Raw genomic sequence first — 25,895 nt, forward strand, 5'->3', positions numbered from 1 at the left:
CTTGTTTTTACTCTGATATCTTTCCAGATATAACGAATCAGAGGATGTAAAATACTACTGAAAAATTAAGGAGGCGTGGCTAATTCAGTCTGAAGATTTTTTCCATCGAAACAGCACGTCAGAATGCTCTTGAACTCTCGACTAGAGAGACCTTCGTTAGCAGGCTCCTCACGTCAGGAGGACTATACTTCACTACCATATATGTTATATGCTATCCACGAATTATACATATTTGTAAAGAGCTTCTCGTAATTGTAATAAATATGTTTTGAGTTTAAAATATAGTAAGTATTGTTCAATCTCAAAAATGTTCTTATCATTATAAGTAATCAAAAGCGCTACCTGCCGCCAGCCACCCACAGTGATAACTCAAAGATTGTTTTAGTTTTATATTTTGAACTGAAGTTCGGAATAAACCTTAATTTCTTTATATTATCCTATTTACTTAAGATTCTGATACTGACAGCAAGTAAAGACGAAACAAGAATTCGGCTAGAGGTCTAGGAAGTTCAGTAAACTTTGGTATATTTTAACTATTATAATTTTTCTTATGCGAGTTAGTATTGTGAATATGCATATGTAAGTTTCAGATTTACATTAAATATTTAAAAATTATTATAGTTTTGGCACTCACCAGCGGCCGAACGAACAAGGACGCCGAACACTGGTATTTCATTTTAAGTTCGATTTCTGTAATGGGGCCGTTTGAATGGGCGCGTGTTTCATTTTTTATATCAAATCGATTTGACTCAGTTTCCCTTACAAAATCTTGCGTGAACGCATCAATCTTGTGTCTTCGTTAATTTTGCTTATCAATTCGATAACGTGTTATTTTTATATTAATTGTTTTCTGTACTTCCGTTTCTTCTGTCAACCACCACTAGAATTCAAATTAAATTTAGTTTAAATAGCGTGCGAATTTGTTGCTCACAGATACAGAACTGTGGTAGTCCGATAGTAAGCTTTTTTATTTGAGATTCCCACCTGTAACCAATTTGCATTGTTGTGAGTTTTTGTATTTGTAATCACGCAGGGATAGAAACTTCCTAACTGAAGCCGACTTACCGTGCCGTTAAAAATTAACTTCTGTATTGCATGCATTTATTAAATATCTGAATTAGTGAGACCACGCAAACAGCGATGGGTAGTATATGTCAATTTTAATGATGCTGAATGCAATAAGCATTTTTAGTAATGCTTATTGTTTTACCTTTTGTCTGTTTGAAGATCAAACTTTTAGAGCGAAGACGAAAATTCATATCACAAAGGAAGATTAAACAAATGTTTAATCTCTGTATAATTTGTAATTACAAACTTTACATAATAAATTTAATGATTTATATTTTCATAAAAACTGAGGGACAGTTTGATGTTTAAAAGTAAGAAAAATTTAATCTTAAAGTCCTGAAAAATAAACTTAATTTCTATACAAAGATAGAAGAAATGAAATGCAGCAATGTTAAAAAAAAGAGTATTGAATACGGTCCTTAGTTCAAGAAGTGAGATTCGTATTACTATCCCTCGAAATCAATAAAGTTTTCTACTAAAATAAGGTTTATAATCTAAGTTTGAGTTTTATTTAGTTTAATGTAAGAAAAATAGCTTACAAATACACATAATGCAAAAATAAATGGAAGTAAATTGCAAAGTACTCTAGAAAATGAGATGTTCATAACCATTCATATAATCTCTGGAGAAGATTTCATTTTTCATTTCCATGGCAACACTGCCAAGGTTATTTATTGTTCACAATTTCACCCTAGGGTAGGAAAATGCATGCATAGCTGATATGGTAAATGAATTATTAGTCTAGACTAGCAGGCACAAGGAAAATTTTACAAGTGAATTACAGTGCATTTTCTATGAAATTACTGCATATAACCAGGAAATTTCTGTGAGAAGGGAAAATACAATTTTCTGCATTTTAGGTTTATAATCCAGAATTTGGAAGTTTTAACTGTCTGCTTAATGTCATAAGTACTGTTGTAAATTTTGCAATTATTATTTGTATTTGTTCGTATTTAATTTGGTTTTCATATATTTTTATATTGATTTTATTTATTAGTACACTAGGGGGAAAAAGGGGACAATTCTATATCTATCTTATTACTGCCCCGATTGACGAAATTCAACTTGCGTTTTTCATGTCGCAAAAGCGTGACATAGGATATGTATTACATTTATATATCACATTGTTCTAATATAGGTATGTTTCACAAAATCGGACTTTTTTTTAAATGAATGACAACTCTTTTCCATATTTCGTTCTAAAACTCAAATTATACCAAACTGCCAAGTTTTGTAAAAATCGCAAGAGTAGATTTTGAAAAATGAACTCTCAAAATTTTAGCTCGTCAATGTTAATTGAATTTGATATCTATTTATTTAATATCTCTTTTTCTCTTATTTCCTTCCTTCTTCCAGAATTCGAAATTTAGGCTTAATCCAAATATAATTTGCGCATTTTTTATGATTTATTTTTAAAATTTGTATGTTTAAAAAGTTTTTATAAATATTTTGAAAAAGTTTTTTATTATAACCTATGAAAGCATCATCTTAAAGTAGATGTATTTCTAGGCGCACCTGCAAAAAATTAGAGTTTTTTATTCAAAATTTTCTAAGATATACATGAACTTACATATTGGCGCGTTTTGAAATTTGGCATATTTGTTATAAGCGATAATAACGCCAAATATGGTTTACGCACTTTGTTAAAGCTATTTGAAAGTCATGAAGGAGGACCTTTTTCCGCTCGATTGCAATGAAGAAAAGAAAGGTTGCTGTAAATTAAAAAGTTCGCCAAGCGTATTATACTTGGCGCAAACTGAAAAATATGCGCCAAGATAAATTTTTTAAATTCTCCGTAAATTTCGCACGAGACTTTACAAAATTTAATATTTAGGCATAATTTGAATCGTAGAATCGAAATGTGAAAAAAATTGGTATGTTATTTCAGAAAATGTCCGATTTTGTGAAAAATACCTATATTAGAACAATGCTATATATAAATCTAATATACATCCTAAGTCGCGCTTTCGAGATATGAAAAATGCAATTTGAATTAGTGTGTTTATCTATCTTATTTAATGTATTATCTTGTAGATTTTTTAAATTCTAATTTCATTGATGTTGGAATTACAAAAATAGCTAAGTATAACAAAAGATATGGGGGCGAACCCTCTTAACCAAACATTAGCTGATAATTTGCCAGTTTGAAGATATTTTGGAGGTTTCCAGAAAATGCATTTTCAAAGTTCTAGAAGTCACTTTTCACGAAGCCTCCAGAAGTGCTTGCCTCTCGTTCCCTTAAACAATCATATAAATGGGACGCTGTGAGCGGCTGTCGGTAAATATGTTCAGTAGCAATTCATAATCTAGTAAAATTTTGCTAGAAAGCAATTTGCTCAATGATTACCACTTTTATTTTCGTGCGCTTTCTACAGTGGCTGTTTATTTTATTGTATGAAATGTCATATATTTCAATAAATTTTCATTTCCTTCCTGTTTATCTCGCACAGTTATTGAATATATCTGTTATGAACCCATATGATGAAAAAACAGTATTTTTCTTCTGCATGTTGAGCTTATAGTCATATTATACAGATTTCATTACTTGCTAGTTTAAGTGTCTATTATGTAATAATAAACTGAAGTGCTTTCATTTTAATACACTAAGACTGTTTTTGCCATTACCTATCGACACTGATTAAATATAGTGCTATTTTGTCCGATCCCCGAAAAATTATTTATTTTACGATAACTTGTTTCAGCGCGTTTATATTCCAATACTGCCGCCCAGACGGTATAGTGGTTAGGGGAGCCTGACTGCGATACCGAAGGGCCTGGGTTCGAATCCCGGAGAAGGCATGGTTGTGACTGTCCGTCCCTTCATAGGAGGCGATGGTGGCCCACCTATTAAGTGCCTCCATAATAAAAAGACCACCATATCTGGCCTTGTATAGATTAATGGACTGTGTTACCCTGTAACTGTTCACAATCTGCCATTTAATATTTATATATATATATATTCCAATACTAACGGAAGTACCTGATGTCAATTAAGTTAGATTGAGAATAATGCATCTAACAATAGAAAGAACAATACCGCTGTCATTCTTCTCTAATAACGATGCAAAAAATACGATTCATAGCCGTACATTTTTCAGTCCAATGCGATATGGAACCCACATAAAAATTTCGATAGAAAAATAAGCTAATTCTGTCACATTATAGCGGCAACAATGGCACACAGTTTTTAATGCTTTTCGTCTTTCTAACCAAATGGTTGTAAAAGCTCAAGTTCCATCCAATTTACCTACATTCAATTTTAGTCGATTAAATGTGACAAAAAATTTATCATAATACATCAGAAATCCATAACGCGAACAAACAAACATACACACAAAAATACAGTCTTCTTTTTATATATAGGTTTTGCAAAACTTAACAAATTTTTGATTAACAAACTCTACGATTTGAAAGCGAGCAGTAGCAAAACTTTTCGAAGTAAAGAATCTCCAACGCGCGAGACTGTTGCCACTCGGAAAAATGAGTGCGCAAATTAGTGTTTTCAAAGCTTTTAATTAATATTTCGGCTGATTAAAGTCGTACGAAGATGTAAATAGTCGAAATGGCTTCCCACATATTTTTGGAATTGGAAATAATGTATTTAATGTTTGGCAATGATATTTTTATTTCATCGCTTGACAAATTCTAGGATTTGACGAGCAGTGGCAATAACTTTCGAAAATAAAGCAGATTTTTATCTACAGCTTGCGAGACTGTTGCCACTCGGAAAAATGAGGGCGAAAATTATCGTTTTTCCGAGTTTTTAATTAATATCTCTGATTTTTAGCTACTTTTTTTTTTGTAGAAATAAGTGGACGTCGACCTTTATCCAGGACCTAGAAAAGAATTCTAGAAAGTTTGATAACGAGAGCTATAGTAGTGACTGAGTTATTAGCGAACAAACAAGCACACTGACTTTCTTCTTTGTATACATAGATAAACGCGCTGTAATAAATAAGTTACACTAAGTTACACGATTTGTAAGTTTCTGGACACGTCTAACTGGAATGAGTTAAACTTACAACTATTTTTTCGAATGGATATTTCCTGGTATTCAAACTGTGTGATACGTGCGATGTTATAAAAATTATTAGCAAAATCTTTCCAAAATTTTTAGAGCAGCGATTGGTTAAGACCGTTTAAAAGTAATATTCCAACAGGAAGTTAGAGTCCTATCGAATGGACTGACTATACTGAGTGTTTTCGTAACGCATCCTTCCTTCGTTTTAATTAACTAAGCAACAAGCCAAAGTTTAGAGAAAATTTAATTTTATCGAAAATAACCGATTCTTATTTAAACCGGAAAATTACTTTATAATATCAACACTAATTTTGCACAAAAATATGCTTAATATTTTAGTACTTTTTATATAATCAATATTTTACTAACTGGACTATTAAATGCTCAAAGATCCTTTAAAAAATTAGTATTCTCAAAACCAATCTATAATATCCACCTCGCTGAAACTATTCTCATAAATTAATAGCTACCAGAACTTCGAAGCTTTGTAAATAATTTTATTTCTTTAATTAATGAGACATTAATTAAAGAAATAAAATCTTTATCGAAACATTCTATGTAATAACAATGCAGCACTAATCATTAATTTCAACAGAAAAGGATAATGCAGACTAGTTAACTCGAAAGCAAATCGAAAACTTTCGATATATATCAGAATTAACTAAACACAACATTTCGTTGTTGGCGGAAAGTTGTTTCGTAGGAAAAGCGCTTTTCCGCTTATTAAAATCTTGGTGACGGATTTATATATGCAGAACCTGGGACTATGTTCTTTGAGGACTGTCATCGTCGACAATTCGTTGGCAAGAAAGTTTTTTAGGTTTCTGTTTTTTAGTGGGAAAAATGTAACTCAATGTTTCCTATACAAAAAATGACTCAATGTTTTCCTATACAAAAAATGAACTTTAATTAGTCAAACTTTCCGTTCTATTCGATGACATTTTGCAATCTTTCTAGTAACTTTATGATTCTCCGTTTATAGAACGTCTGATCTTTAGCAGAAAAAAAATACTGAAAGCTTTCAGATTTTATATTAAACCCAAAGGAGCGTTTATTTAACGTTTTGTATGTTAACGTTACTTATTAAACATCACGTTCTTCGCACTTAAACCATAAAATTCAGTTGAACAGGAATATTACAAATAATTTTAAAATGAGCATATGTTTAGAATTTCTGATACACAGTATCGTGCACTGGAGATGTTTTTTTTTTTTTTTTTTTTTTTTTTTTTTTTGTACAGAGGTTTTCATTGCTCACTTTGAAATCGTTGAAGTTGAGTTGTTAACCCTTTCCGGCACGCTAGCTTTTAAAGTCGGAGTTTTGATTTAAAAAAAAAAAAAAAAAAAAAAAAAAAAAGTAGGCAGTCTAATTAGGCCTAGAGGAGTACACAAGTACAATTTTGTGAAGATAGCACTTATCGTTTTAATTCTGTGGGTGTGCCCAAAGTCGCACACTGATTGAATAGAGTTTGGAAAAGAGTGCTGAAACGAGCATTGTTATCAATGAACTGACCGATGAGATGCGGAGAAACAAAGAATACAGACTCTCAGTTGTCCTAGATTATCGGGCACACCTAGGGTTCGCTGCTTGATTTTAGGCAAGATTTCGAGGTAAAAATTTAAAACTAATATAGAATAAGGAGATTAGCATACAGCCAAAAAAATAACATAGAAAGTTCTTTTAAAAAAATTCCTTTTATACCCTAAAAAATCTGGAAGATTTCTTTGAAAAATGAGGATCTTAAAAAACTAAACATGGCTAAAATATATGGACTTGTTTGTCTTGAGCTGCCATCTACTGTAAATAAAGAATTCAGAGTAACCTATAGTAACCTATAAATCCTTTTTCATTCAATTTTTCTGTGCGTACAGAAGGAAATTTTTAATTGTGTCCAGACCGGACACACTGTGCCGCAAAGGGTTGTTAAAGTTTTACAAAATATGAAACATATAATAATAAAACAAATTCCAAATTTGGGCATCCAGATGCTTATATTCGGGTGGAGAAGTACGTTATTCAAAATCTGATAGCTGTATGTAATTTGTATTATCACAATGCGAGAAACATACATACATTTATGCAAATTCTTCATTATTTAATTTCTTTAATACAGGGCGATAATATTCGGTGGCAACAATTTGAAATGTGAACGGACATTTACAGTGAATCAATGCAAAATACCAAAACGAAATTATTACATATTAGTCATACTGTACAAATTGCCGTTTTGGAGTAAAAAAAAAATGAACCGAGCGCGATTTGAGGTCGTTATTATTGAAATTTTTACCATTTAAAAAGTTTTTGAAATAAATGTTAATCCGATGATGCAAGATCGGGATTGTATACGGGATGCGACATCACTTCCCGACCAAGTTCCAATAATTTCATTGTTATTGCTAAAGATGTGTAAGAACTCACACTGCAGTAGTCAATTTGCCAATTCTGGCGTTTATAATTCCACTGCGCTAAAAGACGTTTTTGATATAAAAAAATAAAGTAAAAAGTTAAAATATGCGTTTATTTTAACTTTTTAACCTTTTCCTGCTGTTAAGCATACGATTATCATTTGAAAGATATAAAGCTTTTATGTTACTTTAAATTTCTATGCTCTGGAAATTGAGTTTCACTTAATGGCAATACTTTTTAAATCGTGTGGATGATAAACCCATTATAAAGTATCATGTCGTAATGTAACGATCTGAAAAGTTTTAAGACTTCCCTTACTTCAGATGTTTGGTATAATAAATAAAACTGTATCGTACTATGCAGTAAACGCGAACAGGAACACATTTTGCAGGTAATAATAAAGCAAATTTCGTAGGAATGAGATGGTAGCATAAAACTTAACATTCATTCAAAAACCACAACAGAACATTAGTACAGTGGTTTGGACAACAGAACATTAGTACATTGGGGTACAGTGGTTTGGATTCCGCAGAGCGCATAGCCTATTTTTTCTGCTTCCTACTCCGAAAACAAATCGCAGTTGGTCAACAATACATGGATCTTTCGACTTGCCAGCCAAACGTACAGAACGTACGGGGAGGGGGGTAACTCATTGTATAGTATATTATTTTTTCTTAGAGTTTCAGAAACAATAGGTCACTTTAGTCCAAATCCAATAGGTGGACTTTTAAAAATCCATTTATTGAATTATAGTAGCCTTATTTTTTCATTGTAACCTTCAAAGGTTTGAAGATACTGTACCAGCATTTAAAAAAAGATTGAATTTTATCTACAGAAATTGCTCTTTGAACTAGAGATCTTTTTCGTTCAGGCGAACTAGAAACCGCGACTATTTTCCGCATACTTGGTGAATTTATCACAGCAAAACAATTTCGCACACAATTTAAAGAAATCTAATGGTTCTTTTATGTCTGAAGATACTCACATGGACCCCACACATTACACAGCTTATTGCCAAGTTCCCTGCTCGTAAACGAACACTTACCCCATTAATTAGCCGGAACTCCGTTCTCTCTATTGATAATAAGTTGCTCATTTACAAAACCCTTTTGCGTCCCATACTTTCTTATGATTGCCCTGTTTGGGGATATACCAGCCATACCAATATTAATAAACTGCAAGTCTTGCAGAATGTTACACTTCGACAACTCTCCAGAAGCCGTTGGTTCATAAGAAATACGGCCATTCATGAGGAGTTGGAAATTCCAACTATTTCAAATTACTTCGCACTCCTTGCAGAAAAATTTTTCTATAATATTGCTAATGTAAACAATAGTTCAATACCTGTGCCTCACTATGATTACTCACTTGACATTAATAGCAAGCGGCCGCTTGCGATACTAAGATACCTAAATTAATACAATTTTTATAATCTACTTATGTAAACACTCTCCCTTACTTGAGTTTTGATTTGTTTTGATTTGATTTGATTTGAACTGACTCGCCGCCTGATTTAATTTCTGTATATAGTGTACATATTTCCTACTTTATGTCTTAAATATTTTTTCCTTATTATGTATTATTTAATTACCTATGGAATGTTATGTATTTATGGTTATATATTTGTACTATGATGAGTGGTCACACGGACTCCTATTCAGACTAGCGATAGGCAATTTCTTTTTTACTACGCCATTGCACACTTATCTCCGTCTAAGGCATATCAGCTACTGGTGTTTCTTCAGGACTCATATCATCGGTTCTTGTTACGAACTCATAGTGCTCGAATTTTCTATCCAACTGCTCGACGCTCAAAGATTCGAAAATCGCACACCTCTTATCCCGGGATAGCGTTGTAACGCGGGAACCCACTTTGCGAAAACTCATCGAGTTTGCCTGAACCGAAGATACTTGCGGTCCTGAGGCTCTTTTGCCAGATACAAACGGTATTTTTGATGGTATTTCTTCGGATTCTGTGCACGTTATCTATTCTGAATTTTCTGTTTCTTCTGCTTCCTACTCCGAAAACAAATCGCAGTTGGTCAACATTACATGGATCTTTCGACTTGCCAGCCAAACGTACGGAACGTACGGGGAGGGGGGTAACTCATTGTATAGTATATTATTTTTTCTTAGAGTTCCAAAAACAATAGGTCACTTTAGTCCAAATCCAATAGGTGGACTTTTAAAAATCCATTTATTGAATTATAGTAGCCTTATTTTTTCATTGTAACCTTCAAAGGTTTGAAGATACTGTACCAGCATTTAAAAAAAGATTGAATTTTATCTACAGAAATTGATTTAGCTCTTTGAACTAGAGACCTTTTTCGTTCAGGAGAACTAGCAACCGCGACTATTTTCCGCATACATGGTGAATTTCTCACAGCAAAACGAATTCGCACACAATTTAAAGAAATCTAATGGTTCTTTTATGTCTGAAGATACTTGCGGTCCTGAGGCTGTTTTGCCAGATACAAACGATATTTTTGATGGTATTTCTTCGGATTCTGTGCACGTTATCTATTCTGAATTTTCTGTTTCTTCTGCGGAATAACTGTCGCTTTCACATTCACTATGTATTGCCCTGATTTTTGCCTTCTTACACCTCTTACTTCTTCACTATCTGACACTATTTTTCTTCTCGTTGTTGTCAATGTGGTCATAGACATAATTTCGTTCTTCATCAACGAAAATTCGAACTCATCTTCACTTCAACTGATTCCTTCATTATATTCGATGCTTACTGTGCTCCATAACTTTGAAAATAATTTCCTTTTGCCACCACTGTCGAGTTCAAACTAATGTCGAAGACGAATATATAACAATAAATGTAAAAAATGTATTTAAGATTCGCAGTTGTTTTATACACATCTATTATTGAATACACTCGTGATACTGCCCAAACAAAACCTAAATAAGCACCGTTACCTCTCAAATTATCCCATCAAACCGAGTGGTGATCGAGAGTCACTTCACAAGTTACTGCATCAAATCAAGTGGTGACCGGGAGTCACCTTTCGAAGACAAAGGTTATACTATAAGGAATCAATGAATTCAGTTATATGACTCGATAAAGGTCAAACGATTCCTATCTCAAGGTGCGTAATACATGGCGTTAGAAACATTTTCTATTAACGCTCAGTGCCGAAAATTGAATACAGGTTAAACATCATTTGGTATGTCGAATGTCATCTATTTGGTTATCAGCGCGACACTGGATCTATATAGAATGGAATTTTTGCTGGGAGTCGTCTAATAAGAAAAAAAGATTGAATGAAAAATATAAAGTTAAACAAGAAGATGAATATTATAAATAATGTTGATATAAATACCGTATTGACTAATCATGGACGTCTTATTTTAATCGGTTCCATCTACAGAATAATGACAAATGCTTAATATGTGACAAGTTTGGGGTCGCCAGACACTTCGTCCATGAACGTACGCTTACCCGGAGTGCAAGAGAGAAATATAGAAATAATTTCAAGGAAAATTTTAAAAGGAACTATTCAAATTTAAAAGATTTTGCAGAGACAATAATGAAAATTATAAATACGAAGAAAAATAGATTTGGAATTCGACACTGAGACTCAGATTTTGGACTTTTTTGTTTGTTTCTTATATTGTTTTTTCTGCCCAGTTCCATTTTTTGATCATACTACCATACACCCGGCTTGTGCCGGCTAGAAGGATCAGGGCTGTCCCCTTACAATAATAATAATAATAAATGCAGGTTAACGTAACGAGATAACGTTAAAATTCTAGAAAGATAAAAGCCGTTTCTAATGCAATCGAATGAAAAGCTGTAATAATTCTAGTTTTCAGACGAGAAATTCTTAATATCAGCGTAACAACTGCACAACCTGTATACGTCTGGGGAAGGAGAAAGTATTTTTATTATAAGTAATGTTATTATTATCGTTCTTACTATTAGAATCTTTTCAGTAAGAATGATCGTATGAATAATTTGGAAACATGCTTTCCGAAAATAATTGTCGAGGTGAATCTTACGTTATTCTGATTTTTTGAAAAAACAAAACTGTGGAAGTAAACGCAAAGATTATGAAGACAAACTTGAAAAACTTTAGACATGTTCGTCTTACTAGAAGAGGCACCATAGAAGCAGTAAACAACATTGATAATGACTCTCCCGAAATTCCGTTTCTATCACTTCAAGTAGTTGTGCCGGAAGCAACGAAAAACGATGGTTCTGATAATTTTAAGTTCACCCATATGGGAAGAGCAAAGCTTTGCAGCCAAAGACTATCTACAAGTTTAAAATGCAGTAATGAAATTATTGAACAATCCACAAACTATCTGAACACTCAAAATAAATATTAGGAATAATATTTAATTTATTATTTAACTAAATTTATTTTTTGATAATAAATATTGCGTTCTACATTTATTTTCTTTTGCTGTTATTATTATGGGACAAATTCATCAACTGCTACTATTATTATGGGTTAGAGTAACAAACGGGTCTTTTTCATTCTAATACAGAATAAGTAACAGCCTATCCTCTTTCGTTCTATAAGGTATTTTCTCCCTCCTTTCCGCGTGCCTTCGTGGTGTAATTGGAAGCATACTCAGTGCGTATTCGACAGGTCCAGGGTTCGAGTCCCGGCGAGGCATTGTGTATTTTCACGTCCCCTGCTTTAAGAAAAGGGGGGAACGTAACAAGTGGCACCGAACTAAAAGGTAGTGGATAATAAATTGTGATAAACTAAAAGGTGGTAGATGATATGTATGACTGATCGAACTTTCTGTACCGCCATTAGAGGCTTAATAGGGCTTAGTGGAGCTATTTAATTAAAAAAAGTTGAAATCAAAAACAAGGCCTAAATCAGGTCTATTAAGCAGCAGAACAACCACCATATAACCTAAAATAACTTTAAATAGAATAAACAACTAAAATCTGAACTTAAGGTCTAGAAGCTGGTGAGGTTTACCAACTACACCAACAAATAACACATTATTTGTAAAATAAAATATAACACATGTTTGTTACATGCATAAAAATGTTACTTACATATACAAAGAAATAAAATAACAGAATATCATAAACACCATAGTTTTTCTTAAAACAGAGAAAGACAGAGAAAACACAATCAATATATAAATTCATTTCATTTACAGATTCAAATTTTATAAAATTTTACAGTTTCAATTTAGTCACTACATTTTTACTTAGATCCTTTAGAGTATTAAATTTAGCAATATTTGGAATAAATCTTAGACCAATATTTTTCATAGAAGAGAATCTAAATAACAGGTGCTCAAGATCAACATTACTCATACCACAAGGACAAGCACAATTTTTAATCGAAAACCTATAATAATAAAATGGAAAGTGTCCATGATTAGTTAAAGCTTGGTTAAGATACTTGGTGGTGGATGATAAGATAATTGGCGACTGTTTCCCCTAATCCCCAATCGCCCTTTAAAAGGGGAAGTGTATAAGGTATTTTCTTCCTTCCTCTCTTTCGCATGCCTTCGTAGTGTTATAACGTTGCGCGCCTCCAACTTGCACGCAACCAAGAGGTGACTGTGAAAACTTGTATAAAAGATAGAAGCTTGTGAAGGGTTTAAGTCCCTTTTTATTCAACGTAATAAATTACAATTGCGTTCTCTTGACGCTTACAGACGGTGCCAACTTGGCAGTCAAATAAAAATAATAACCTGAAAAGAAAATAAAGACAAGATTCTAACTACGAGGCTCTCTAAAATAACTAACTCACCGCGTTTTACAATACCGCTGCTAATTCAGCAGACTTGAAGCTCACTGGAACGATGACCACTACTTCCCGCCAAGCACATAGGCCGCAACGCGGGGTTCTTCAATTCTCGCTAACTACCTCCGCGCTCGCTAAGTAAGAGAATCTCCCACCGAACTTGTTTCCTTCCTATTTAAATCAGAATACTTCCGCTGATAATTTGAATCCTTGCGCGTTCTACTCAAATTTACATATTCTGGCATTGGCAGTTCCAGGGGAAAGTAAGGCTTGGCAGGAAAGATAGTTTAAACTTAAAATAAATGTTAGTTAAAATAAATATAAACCCTACATTTGCCGCTGCCAGAATTTGGAAAACTTGGAAGCAGGTCCTACAAACGACCTGTTGTAAGTTTATCTAATTCTGAACTAACTGGCGAGAACCTCGTTTACACAAAAAAATCTTATGTAACAATTATATATTAAAATTCTGTTACTCGTTACAAAGCTTTCTTCTTACAGCAACTTTTCCTGGACTTCATCAAACAATCTTGGTCTTTCCTTCCAGCATCTGGAAGGAATAAGTATCAGTATCTTTCTACATACATTATAATTTACACTTTCTTGACACAATAAATTTTTGTTTTTAACGATTCGTTTTTCTTAGTTATTGCTTACTTCACATTCATTCAATTTTTCAAGCATTAATTTAACTTTACCCTGGCTCTCCACCGTGTGTGGTGTCAAACGGGAATATTCGTGTTTTAGTCTTACAACACTTCCCCTAACCACCATGATTTGTTAGAATTCAACAACCAAATAGACACACCTTACTCGACATTCTACAACTCAATGAGCTACTTTAATATTCTTAAAAATTCAAATGTAGGTGGAGAACCCTACAAAACACATTCATTCTAACTTCCCCCTCATTCATCTTTAAACATGCAGGCTTTCGCTCTAAAGCATGACTTTATCTACAATTTACTACTTAAATTTTGACTTCATTGCTTTTAAGCATTCACTTTTAGCATCTACAATTTTATGCTTCTAGACTAAATTCTACTTTTACATAACCTTCAAGTATTTACATACATTTACAAAATTTTATACATATGTTTTTTACAATTTACCATAAAATGAATAAGAGAAAATAAATTTTTACTTTACTCATTCTTCGCCCAGCTGGCGGCACTGAAACTAAAATTCTTATTAATACAAGAATACGAAGTTATTTTTATCTTCGGCCAAATTTTGGCTTTAACATAACAGAATTAGTCTTTCGACCAACAGAAAATGCTTGTTTTTAGCTTTTACACTTAAAGAAAATAATACTTTTGCCTTAGCTAAATAAAGTAAAACAAAACTAAGTCTCAACCGAGACATATTGACTTTCGTCAAAACATAGAACTTCGTACTTATGCATAACATTTCGGAACAAAAGAGAAAAAAAATTATAGAAGGTTTTAACTTATCTTTGAGTTTTCGATGCTTGAAACTCCGTCATCCTTTTTTTACAAAATTGATCCCAAGTTAGAGGTTTCATGGATGTCAATCTTCTCCTTATTGATCTCCGAGTGTCGTCCACGTTGCTCTTTCTTTTGCGTCCTCTACATGCTGGCCTCTTGACGGAGTAATCGTCTGGTTGTTGGCCTTTGCGTTTCTGCCTGGGACGGCTGGTCTTGACGTCCTCCGGTCTGGAGTCCTTCTTGAATTTCTTCTGTTCCTCGTATTTTTGTGCCTCCTGCTGGCGTTTCAGTTTCCGGAACGGCGGCCTTGCTGGCACCTGACTCTGTGGCCGTGTGCGCGTTCTCCTTGATGTGTAATTTCTCCTGCCATCCTTTGTAGGTGGTGTTTTCGTCTTTACCACGGTTTCTTTACCCGGTTCATCTGTATTTTTGCTTTTCTTAAACGCCGGAGTTTGAAAATCATTTTTTCTTTTTGATACCGACGTCCGGGTTGTAGAAGTGCTAGGTCTCTCTTCAGTTCTCCGTTTCTTGGGTGGTGGAATAGTTGTTGCAGTCTCTGGCCCTTCTATTTCGTTTAGACTTGAGTCCTGCAAGAAACTTTTAAGGATTTCAAAATCATTTGGATTATAGTATTTTTTCACCTGGTCGGGACTTGCTTTACAGATTTCCCCTCTGTCGTTCTTAAGATATAATACTACCCCTTTGATTTCCTGAATTACATAGGGGCCTTCAAACTTTGGAGCTAGCTTTGCCATAAAATTGTCTGGGGCACTTGGTAAAGAAAATTCCCGCTTCAATACTTTATCCCCAACTTTAAAATCTGCTTCACGGCGTTTTCTATCATAATATAACTTTTGTCTATTTCTTGCCGTATCCGAGGTTTTAAGCGCCTGATCAATCAACTTTTGCACATCTTGATGTTTAAACTCCTGCCCTCTTTGTTGCACAAAGAATAATTTATCTAAAGGCGTAATTAACTTTCTGCCTAAAAATAATTCTGCTGGAGTTTTTCCCGTAGTATCATGATGTGCCGTTCTTAAAGCATAAGCTAATTCATTTATGTAGCCATCCCAGCGCTTGTGATGTGTGCTCACGTAACTGCGAATTATTTTTATTATGTTTTTATTAACTCTTTCTGCTATGTTAGCCTGTGGTCTATACGGAACCATTTTGATATGGCGTATGCCAAGTCCATTGCATATGTTTTCAAATACTTGACTAATGAATTGTTTTCCGTTATCGCTAATGACTTTTATCGGTGCACCGTATTTTAAAATGTATCTGTGTAAGAATGCATCTGCGACTGTTTTGGCTGACGCGCGTTTAAGAGGAACAATTTCTATCCATTTTGAAAAATGATCTACTATTACTAAAAGAAAACGATTTTTATTTAACTCGCTCTGGGGAAAGGGACCAAGGAGATCTATTCCTAAAATTTCATTCGGAAATGTAGCGCGAATGCTATTTAAGTACCCGGCCGGGCTGTAATTAATATCATTTATTAACTGACATTGATTGCAGGACCTGACATACGCCGTTACTATTTTGTATAATTGCGGGAAATATACCGCCTCGCGTACCCTTTTTATAGTCTTTCTGACCCCGAGGTGGCCCGCTGTTTTTTTTTCGTGCAACTCCCTCAAAATGCTTAATCGAAGCGAGGCTGGGATGACTGGCTTATACTCAAGATTTTCGTTTGTTGTTTTCGTATAGAATAATAAATTATCTATTATTTCATAGTTTTTTGCTCTATTTCTTATCGCATCGATATCAAAGCTTTCGGGGTCTTTCAAATAAGCATAGATATTTCCAAATTCAGGATCAGCTTTCAGTTCAGTAATAACCGTATCTCTAGAATCTAAAATTTTTGAAGTCAACACAGCGCATTTAAGTTCATTTCCTTCGTCGTCCAGTTTTATACGAGAAAGTGCGTCAGCTACATTGTTTTCCTTACCCGGTTTATATTTTATTGTGATATTATATTCTTGGAGTTTTAAAGCCCATCTTATTAACCTGGGCGTTAGGTTTTTTTCCCGAGTAAAGTCTACCAACAGCCGCATGATCCGAAAAGACTGTTACTGGCGATTTGCCGAAATAAACTCGAAATTTGTGTACAGCCATTAATACGGCTAATGTTTCTCTTTCTGTAGCTGTATAATTCCTTTGTGTCTGATTCAATGTTTTACTAAAAAATGCCAGCGGGTGGTTATTTTGCATAAGAACCGCACCCACCGCATAGTCTGACGCATCTGCCGCAATTTCCAGGTTTTCGTCCTCCTCAGGGAATTTTAAAACAGGGGCATTAATAAGCGCTTCTTTTAATCTTTCAAAAGCTGTGTTAGCTTCCGCTGTCCACGTAAATTTACTCTTTTTTCTTTTGATTACTAAGAGTGGTTCAACAATATTAGCGAAATCTTTTATGAAAGATCGATAGTAAGAACATAATCCAAGGAAAGACGAAAGTTTCTTGGCGGTATTGGGCGGTGGGAAATTCTTAATAGCTTTTATTTTTGAATCTTGCGTTTCTATACCCTTTTGCGAAATTTTATAACCGAGATATTTAAGTTCTTTAGTTGCGAACTTGCATTTTGAGGCGTTAATTGTAAGACCGGCCTCTTTTAATAATTTAAAAACTTGTTCGAGGTCATTAATGTGCTGTTCCAACGTACTACTCGTTATAATTATATCATCTAGATAAATTAAAGTTGATTTTCCTAGGACAGGCTTTAGAACAATGTCCATAGCTCTCTGGAATGTTGATGGGGCCCCACACAACCCAAAGGGCATGCGTAAAAATGCATAAGTGCCCGATTTTGTTATAAACGCGGTTTTGTGTATATCTTCGGGTCTCATAGCTATTTGATAGTAGCCAGACGTTAAGTCCAAAGTAGACATATATCTTGTCGATTTGATCTGTCTAATGATCTCGTCTATAACCGGCAAAGGGTAAACTGGAAATTTAGTAATGCTATTTAGTTTTCTGTAATCGATAGCAAACCTCCAAGCCCTTTTATCCGAAGGAGGAAACTCGTTCTTTTTCCTACATAGTACGACTGGACTCGCGTACTCACTATTTATGGGCGTTATTATTTTATTCTTTAATATCTCCTGAATATGTTCTTCGATGATTAAGTCTTTTTGTTTATCATAGCGATACGGTTTAGTCCTACAAGGTTTTTCGGCATTTAATTGAATCTTGTGAGTCACGATTTGACAGTTTCCTGGTTTTTCTGAAAACAAATGAGAAAAATTACTCACCACTTGCTGTATTGCTTTACTTTCCTGGTCATTCAAATGGCTAAGGTCCAATTCAGGTGTCTCCACAGGTTCCACCACCCTCTGGTCCATCTCCAGCACCACGGAACTATCTTGAAAATTCAATTTGGCCCTCGTGGCCCTTAAAAAGTCCATACCTAAAATAAGAGAGTGTTGCAGGTGTTTCACCACAAAAATTAATACTTTGAGATTTTCCTCTTTTACCTGTACGTTTAATGATACTTTCCCGATGCAGTGACATGATTTTCCTTGGGCCGCTATAATTTCCGTATTTCTGGTTTTAAAGAGTCGTATCCTATAAAAATTCTTTTTGAAGAACTTTTCACTCATGAAATTTCCTTCTGCTCCTGTATCGATGAGGGCTTCTACTGGTACATCGCCAACCAGGACTTGTATAATTGGTAGCTGTGAATTTTTTACGATGACTGTATTTAAATGTCTATTTGAGGGTTTTTTTAAAACTTCCGGGGTCTGGACCCTCCCTTTCACAGGCCCCTCTAGTCGTTTAAAGCTTTCCTTTCAATCTGTGTCTTCTGGGTACGCGGATGCTTATTTTCAAATTTTCTTTTTGGGCCTTGACCTTCGAGTTTCGATGCGTTAGCTTGATAGTTCTTTCCCCCATATAAGCGATTTCCATTTCTGGTTTCCTCCTTCCTTCGGGTATGTTGAGAATATGTTTCCCCTCTCGCTTTTTCCGCTATTCTGCGATTTTGAAACTTCACCGCCAATTCGAAAAGTTCCTGCAATGTGTTTGGGTTTCTAATTTCAAAGTAGTCTTGGACAGCGGGTAACAATCTTGGTAATATTATTTCAATAATCTCCGCATCGGGTTTTTTCCCATACAGCATATCCGTTAGCTTGATTTTTCGTAAAATAAAGTCCGTCAAATCTGCTGTATCCCGTTGATAGAAACTATATAGCTCGGCTTCCAGCCGTGCGCGATCTTTCACTATGGGGAAGGCCTTTACTAACGATTTTTTGAAATTTTCAAATGTATACGTCGGGCTTCCAAATTCACCTAGAAGAAATTTGCCTATATTTTTCCACCATAGCGCGGCCTGTCCTCTTAGTGCTGATGTGGCGATGGCAACTTTTTGTCTTTCAGGCACAGGGTAGAGCTGAAAGTGGTTTTCTATACCTTCTAAAAATACGGACACCGAATTTTTTCCGTCGAAATAGACGTTTGGCTTGATTGATGCTCTCAAAGTCTGTACCAGGTATCCAAATCCTTCTAACTGCGTTGTCATTTCTTGGTGTTGTCCAGCGGCTTCCATCCAGTTTTCGGCCATTTCAGTTCGATAAGTGTTCGGGCGCCAATATAACGTTGCGCGCCTCCAACTTGCACGCAACCAAGAGGTGACTGTGAAAACTTGTATAAAAGATAGAAGCTTGTGAAGGGTTTAAGTCCCTTTTTATTCAACGTAATAAATTACAATTGCGTTCTCTTGACGCTTACAGATGGTGCCAACTTGGCAGTCAAATAAAAATAATAACCTGAAAAAAAATAAAGACAAGATTCTAACTACGAGGCTCTCTAAAATAACTAACTCACCGCGTTTTACAATACCGCTGCTAATTCAGCAGACTTGAAGCTCACTGGAACGATGACCACTACTTCCCGCCAAGCACATAGGCCGCAACGCGGGGTTCTTCAATTCTCGCTAACTACCTCCGCGCTCGCTAAGTAAGATAATCTCCCACCGAACTTGTTTCCTTCCTATTTAAATCAGAATACTTCCGCTGATAATTTGAATCCTTGCGCGTTCTACTCAAATTTACATATTCTGGCATTGGCAGTTCCAGGGGAAAGTAAGGCTTGACAGGAAAGATAGTTTAAACTTAAAATAAATGTTAGTTAAAATAAATATAAACCCTACAGTGTAATTGGAAACATATTCGACGTGTATTCCAAAGGTCCAGGGTTCGAGTCCCGTCAAGGGCATCTCATTTTTTTCACGTCTCCTTCTTTCAAAAAACCTAATGGCTGTAAACTTCACTACTGTTTTTTGTACCGAAACAGTAATCTGGCTAGGTTAGATTCCCCTCCTTTGAATGGCTGAACAAAGAACTAACTTAACTAATCGTATTATTGAATTTGCAATCGAGCGTAAAGGTAAAGGCAATTCTTTTTAAACAGGCTTAACGCTTCGGTCGGAAAGTAAAAAGCTGTTTCTGACACACATTAATGCGACTATTTCTCCTCCTCTAATAACGGAAACAGAATAGCAAAATCGATAAAAGGGGATAAAAGAGAATATTGATTTCGTATCAAAGATTTTTTTTCTTTCCTTTGCAAAAGATCTCATGATGTACACTAATATTACACTACACTGCATCGCCGAGACATTTGACATTGACCTACCATTAGACGTTGCTATTTGGGACACTTCCTTTAAATTTACTATTTTACTGTAACTTGAATTCTTCGAAGATTAATTCATTAACTAGTACGTTACTGGTAACTGTTTAATTTAAACTTGTTTTAAGAGTTAAATTGGATCAGCATGTGAAGATAAGGTATATCAGTTTTTTTAAGGCTTGCCATTTTTGTCTATCAATTTTTTTCTAACATTTTGAAACATTAATTGTAAACTCTTTGAGGTGTTAGATTGTAGTTTGAAGTTTTCCGATTGCAATTTAATAAACCCAAAAGGGCGTTAGCCCGAATGGGCTGTTAGTCTCCAATCATGATTTTACGTTGTCCACTATAAACAGCTGTATCTGTTTTCGGATTGTTTCCACCATTTCCAAATCCCCTGTATTATTTTTAAAAGAAATTAAATAATAAGAATTCGTGATCATGTATGTATATTTCTAACATTGTGAAGAAACGACAGTACCTAGAGTCATCAAGTTTTGAATAAGGTAGTTCTCCACGCTAACATATGTGCATTCGAAAGCTCAAATTTTGAATTTCGAATTTGTTTTATTATCTCTGTCATATTTTGTAAACATTTAACGAATTTTTGATTAACGAAATCAACGGTATGAAAGTGAACAGTGTCAACACTGTACAGAATAAAAACATTTTTATCTCCAGCATGCGACACTGTCGGTCTGATATTTTAAAGCTATGCTGTTTTTAAATTTTTTGTGATTTTATAGTTGAATCAAATTTTATGTGGCGTAAGCACCAAGAACTGAGAATTAATATAAACACACGGAACGCTAATAATAAGAAGGCAAAAAAGTGTTGTAATATAAGGTATTTTCTCCCTCCTTCCAGCATGCTTTCGTGGTGTAATGGTTAGCATACTCGGCGCATATTCGAGAGGTCCAGTGTTCGAGTGCCGGGGAGGGCACTGATCATTTTTCACGTCTCCAGCATCAAAATAACCTAATGACTCTACAGTAAAGCCATCTTATTATGGAAACTGAACATTATTATGATGAACTGAGTGAATTGTTATGATGAACTATGATGAACGAAAGACCGAAAAAAAGAATAGAAAAATCTTTATGCCAATACTTAACACTACATTGGAAATTCTAAACATAAACTGCTGTGCTGATTTTAAATTTTTTGTAATTTTGCTGTTGAATTGTTTATGGCATAAGTGAGAAGAAAATAGTGTTTAATAATAAAGCTAAAAAGCCAAAAAGAAATGGGTTAGCAAGAATGAGTGCAACTACAGACTGGCAGACTGCAAGCTCAGCAAGAGCGTGAAGAAAACTTTAACAAAGCCTTTTGAGCGATCGTAAAATCTTTCAGATTTATTATTATTATTATTATTATCTTTCTTACCATGCAAAAATTACGTGAAATAAAACTGCTTAAAAATTAACTATAGCAACCTTTTCCCTTTTGCATTCTAACATGAATAATGTAACCAACAGCTCCTTTCAAGAGCCATATTGTATCGTTTTCCAATAAAAGAGAATAATTTTTAACGGCTGAAAATGCTTGCTACAACATTTGAATTATTAGCGCTTGAAATCTGAAGTCGCCAATAATACGAGTGACATACTTCTTTAGGCATATATGCACACTGAAAAGTATATCAAATGAACTTCCCGACCGCCCGTTGGCGGCAGTGGCAATGAAAAGGTTAACGGACTCGTAAAATAAAGTATTAAACAAAACGTTGGGAAGTTAATTGCGTTGTTGACCATAAATAAGAATATAAAGTTGATGAATAGGTTCAAGTTTCAAAGGGCGTGAGCGCAATTACATAGCATTACAGTCATGAAAAAGAGCGTCAGGAACTCTAAACTTGTGAAGTAGCTTCCTTTCTGGCTGGTCATTATTAAAGTCAAAATAAATTTTAAAATTTATTTTACAAATGCTTTCTACGTTTCTACGTTACTTTCAACTAAAACTGAAGATGTCAGAAATTATACGAGGTACTTTCGGATTTCTGTGACTGGTGAAAAATTAATGTCATTGGATTTAGGTATTTTATATGTTAGGTTAAGTCAGCTAACTAAGAACATGAGGACTATTTGCCAAAGGAGAGAGATGCTTAGGTATTTTATAGGGAACTTAGCATTTAAATATCGAAATGATGTAAATACAGCAGATATTCCATCAGAAATATCTAATTTTAGAAATTACGCTATTTCGGTCATTCGGGTCGTTAAACCAAAATCAGATCTTTTACAGATAATTAAGGAGTACAAATATAATTTAATAATATCTGATTTCGGAAACTGCGTTCAGAATATTTTTAACGTTAGCAATTACTATTGTTAGTGTGAAAAAAGCTTCAGAAAACGTAAAATAAAAAAACAGTAAGAATAATAAGAATAAATTCAACCTCCCCCCCCCCGAAAAAGGTTTTAAATATCAGTATTTTTTCTCTAGAACATAAATTAAATAATCAAGTATATTTCGAAAAAAAATCACTGTCGAAAAGAAAGAAAAATTAAATTGCTAAAATGCTTCAATATTAATGCAATACTTTTTATATTATTAATGTAATACATTTTATATTATAAATGCATTGCATTTTATATTATTAATGCAATAATAATATAGAAGTACTGAATAATTTTATAATAAGAATTGAAATAATTTTATATTATTTCAGTTATGAGCTATTTATTAAAAAGATATTTTTAATGTTTTCATTTAAAAATTATTACAAGTATTAATTTTCCGAGTACATAAAGTTATGCTTACAAATATTGTAAAAGTTGTAGTATGATTTAAAATACCTAATTTTGTTGAATATAAAAATACAGAGACAGTTAATTCAATAGTATACAGAGGCGATTGCATATATACACTCTTCTTTGCTTCAAGTCAAAAAATACGTAGGCACAGCGCTATGCTCTAGGCTAGTGGTCGTAAATTCGAGTTGCAGTTGGCCCCACAGTGACGCAACGAATAACAAGTTGGTTACTTGAAGGACATCGCCAAGCCAGACGCCTTGTATCTTGCATTCCTCTGACTCCAAACCACAGCCGTTTGCGACGTCAGTCATGCTAAACTAGAGCCCATAGGAGGACGGACCAAGTTCTGTTGTTTTTCTGATGAGCCGTTTCTGCCTTGGTGCCAATGACGCCCGTTTGTTAGTTAGAAGGAGGCCAGTTGAACGCCTGCAACTAACCTGTCCGCTGGCCTAAACATACTGGACTTACACCTAGAGTTATGGTCTGGGGAGCAATTTAGTATGAGAGTAGGAGCATTCTCGGAGTTATTACACGCACCCTGAGTGCAAATTTGCACGTCATTCTGAAGATTCAACCTATTCTGTTGCTATTTAAGGGGTGGTTTTCAACAAGCTAACGCTCGCCCTCATACTGCTGTTTTAACCCAACAAGCTCTACATAGCGTGGACATGTAGTTTTGGCTGCTAGATCACTAGATCTTTCCCCAATCGAGTACATATGAGGCATCACTGGACGTCAACTCCAGCGTCATCCACGACCAGCATTAACCGTCCCTGTATTGACCGACCATGTGCGAAAGGCATGGAACTCAATCCCACAAACTGACATCCGGCATTTGCCGCGTATATGTTTTGCGTTATATGTTTGCATTAAAACATCTGGCGCTTACACCGGTTTTTAATGTACCAGCACTTCACATTTGAAATGACTCTTCTGGCGCTTGCATTAACCTGTGATCTTGAAAGTGTAATTATTAAAGGTTACCTAGACAAATGTATTGCCAAAAGTTCCTTGGTGTTGGGATTTCTTTTTCCGTCAGAGTATTAGAAAATAAAATTAAATTAAATGGATGAGCTTCTCAACTAAACACCTGTGCAACGAAATACGTAATATATGATGTAAAAATAGCTTTCATTAATTAATTATTATAATTAAGTAATTAATATAATTAATTAATTATTAACATTAATTGCAATTAAGACTGTAAAAGCTCATAAAGCTTGCCAAATGAATATACTGCAAATTAAACAGTTTATTTAAAAAATAAATCAATTACATATGTAAGTAAATCATAAAAAATGATTAAATTGGTAAAAAGTTCATTTCTTATTTTTATATCATTTATATTTGTTAAGCAGTACAGTTATCTAAAAGATAAATGAAAACAAGTTAAAATGTTACGTTATCGTTAAATGCCAATACCCTGTAGACTGACTATTTCCCTGTCTATATTGAAGATAAAATTGATGATATAGATTGAAGATATTTCGCCTAAGAATAATACCTGTGGAAAAAAGGTAACTCCTACATAAAGTAGTGCAACACAATGTAAAATTGCACAAATTTTGAGAAAACCTTTTCACAGCAGAACTTTGGAAAAAGCCAAAAAGACCAAACTAATTTTGAGCACAAACGAAATCGATAATAAACCAAACTTCAGGAATTGGGCTTTGAAAGAAGCCAAACTGGTAATTCTTGTCCAGACGTATACAAAAACAGAAAAAGGGGGAGCTGAACTTTGAGCTGTAGGGGGCGCAAACAATCAGTTAACAGATTGTTTCTCACAATGAATGAAACGATAGTCATTAAGAGATTAGGATCAACAAAGGCATACATTTTAATGATTTAGGTTGATATCTCTTATCGAAACTCAAAAATACGTTAAAAACATGCGCTATAATTTAATCTGTAATATAATGAATCTTTCAAGTTAATTTCAAGTTCTAGTTTCAAGTTAATCAACATGTAAACTAGACAAGCCCGGCTCAAGCATTTTCAACGCCGTAAGTCACAAGTACATTTATCAACGCATGTAAGTATTAAATTCAAAACGACATCATCAGTAATACCACACGTAGTACAGTTCAAATAAAAATTTCGAAACAAATTAAATTTTAACTCAGCAAAATAAAAATAATTCTAAAAATTACTATACAGAACTATGAACTTTTCAATACATTAACGATTTGTGTCATCGCTTTATATAGTCGAATCTCTTTTGGGCAGTTTATTTTTATGCTGTTTCAAAGCAAAAAAAAAAAAAAAAAATTAGATCACGAGCTCTTTGATGAATTACGGGCTGACTGTTTGCATTGCCTATGCTCAACGTTAGGTTATACTGAAATGAGTATATTAAAGAAAGAAAATACTTACTTGTGCGTTTGCAGGAACATGTTTCTGATTATTTTCTTTTTCGAGTTCCTAGAAACATAACAGAAACGTAATTATTTTTGCAAAAACTTAAAATATAAAAGTGCAAAAAATGAAGAAAAAATAAGTACAAGAAAATGTTTTCAGTTAAAATAGCTATATTTGGTGGGTTTCAGTTTTGAGGATTTACGATGACACTCAGTTTTCAATGGTTATTACAAATGAATAAATAAATAAATATCTGAATCTTGCAATCTGAAAAGCATTAAAACGTTTTAAATCATTTTTAAACGTAAAATACTACAGAAATACAGTTCACTTCGCTTCTTTATAGTAAGGTTAATATCTACTGTTTGTTTTCGAATAAAAATAAAAATTTTAATTCAAATATAATTTTAATTTTAAATGCTTCTTTTTTTCATTTTGATTTGAACGTAAAATGGTATAAAAAATAA

The 25,895-nt window shown here is 34.1% G+C and overlaps 1 protein-coding gene and 1 long non-coding RNA gene across 3 annotated transcripts in view; one reads left to right on the plus strand and one right to left on the minus strand.

Moving 5' to 3' along the window:
- LOC118188927 (uncharacterized) overlaps positions 1 to 25,895 on the minus strand; it is a 187,308-nt gene that overhangs the window by 88,790 nt on the left and 72,623 nt on the right. For both annotated transcript variants that reach the window (XM_085807305.1, XM_085807298.1), the window contains exon 4: positions 25,444 to 25,491. In XM_085807305.1, the coding sequence (XP_085663431.1) occupies positions 25,444 to 25,491 (48 nt within the window). The remainder of the gene's footprint in view (positions 1 to 25,443; positions 25,492 to 25,895) is intronic.
- The window catches only part of LOC146999560 (uncharacterized), a 127,462-nt gene that overhangs the window by 65,370 nt on the left and 36,197 nt on the right, over positions 1 to 25,895 (plus strand). The gene's annotated exons all lie outside the window — the stretch shown is intronic.

The sequence above is a fragment of the Stegodyphus dumicola genome, chromosome 1 (assembly GCF_044657685.1).
Source record: "Stegodyphus dumicola isolate Sdum_Otavi_A_Nest chromosome 1, ASM4465768v1".
Lineage (NCBI taxonomy): Eukaryota > Metazoa > Arthropoda > Arachnida > Araneae > Eresidae > Stegodyphus > Stegodyphus dumicola.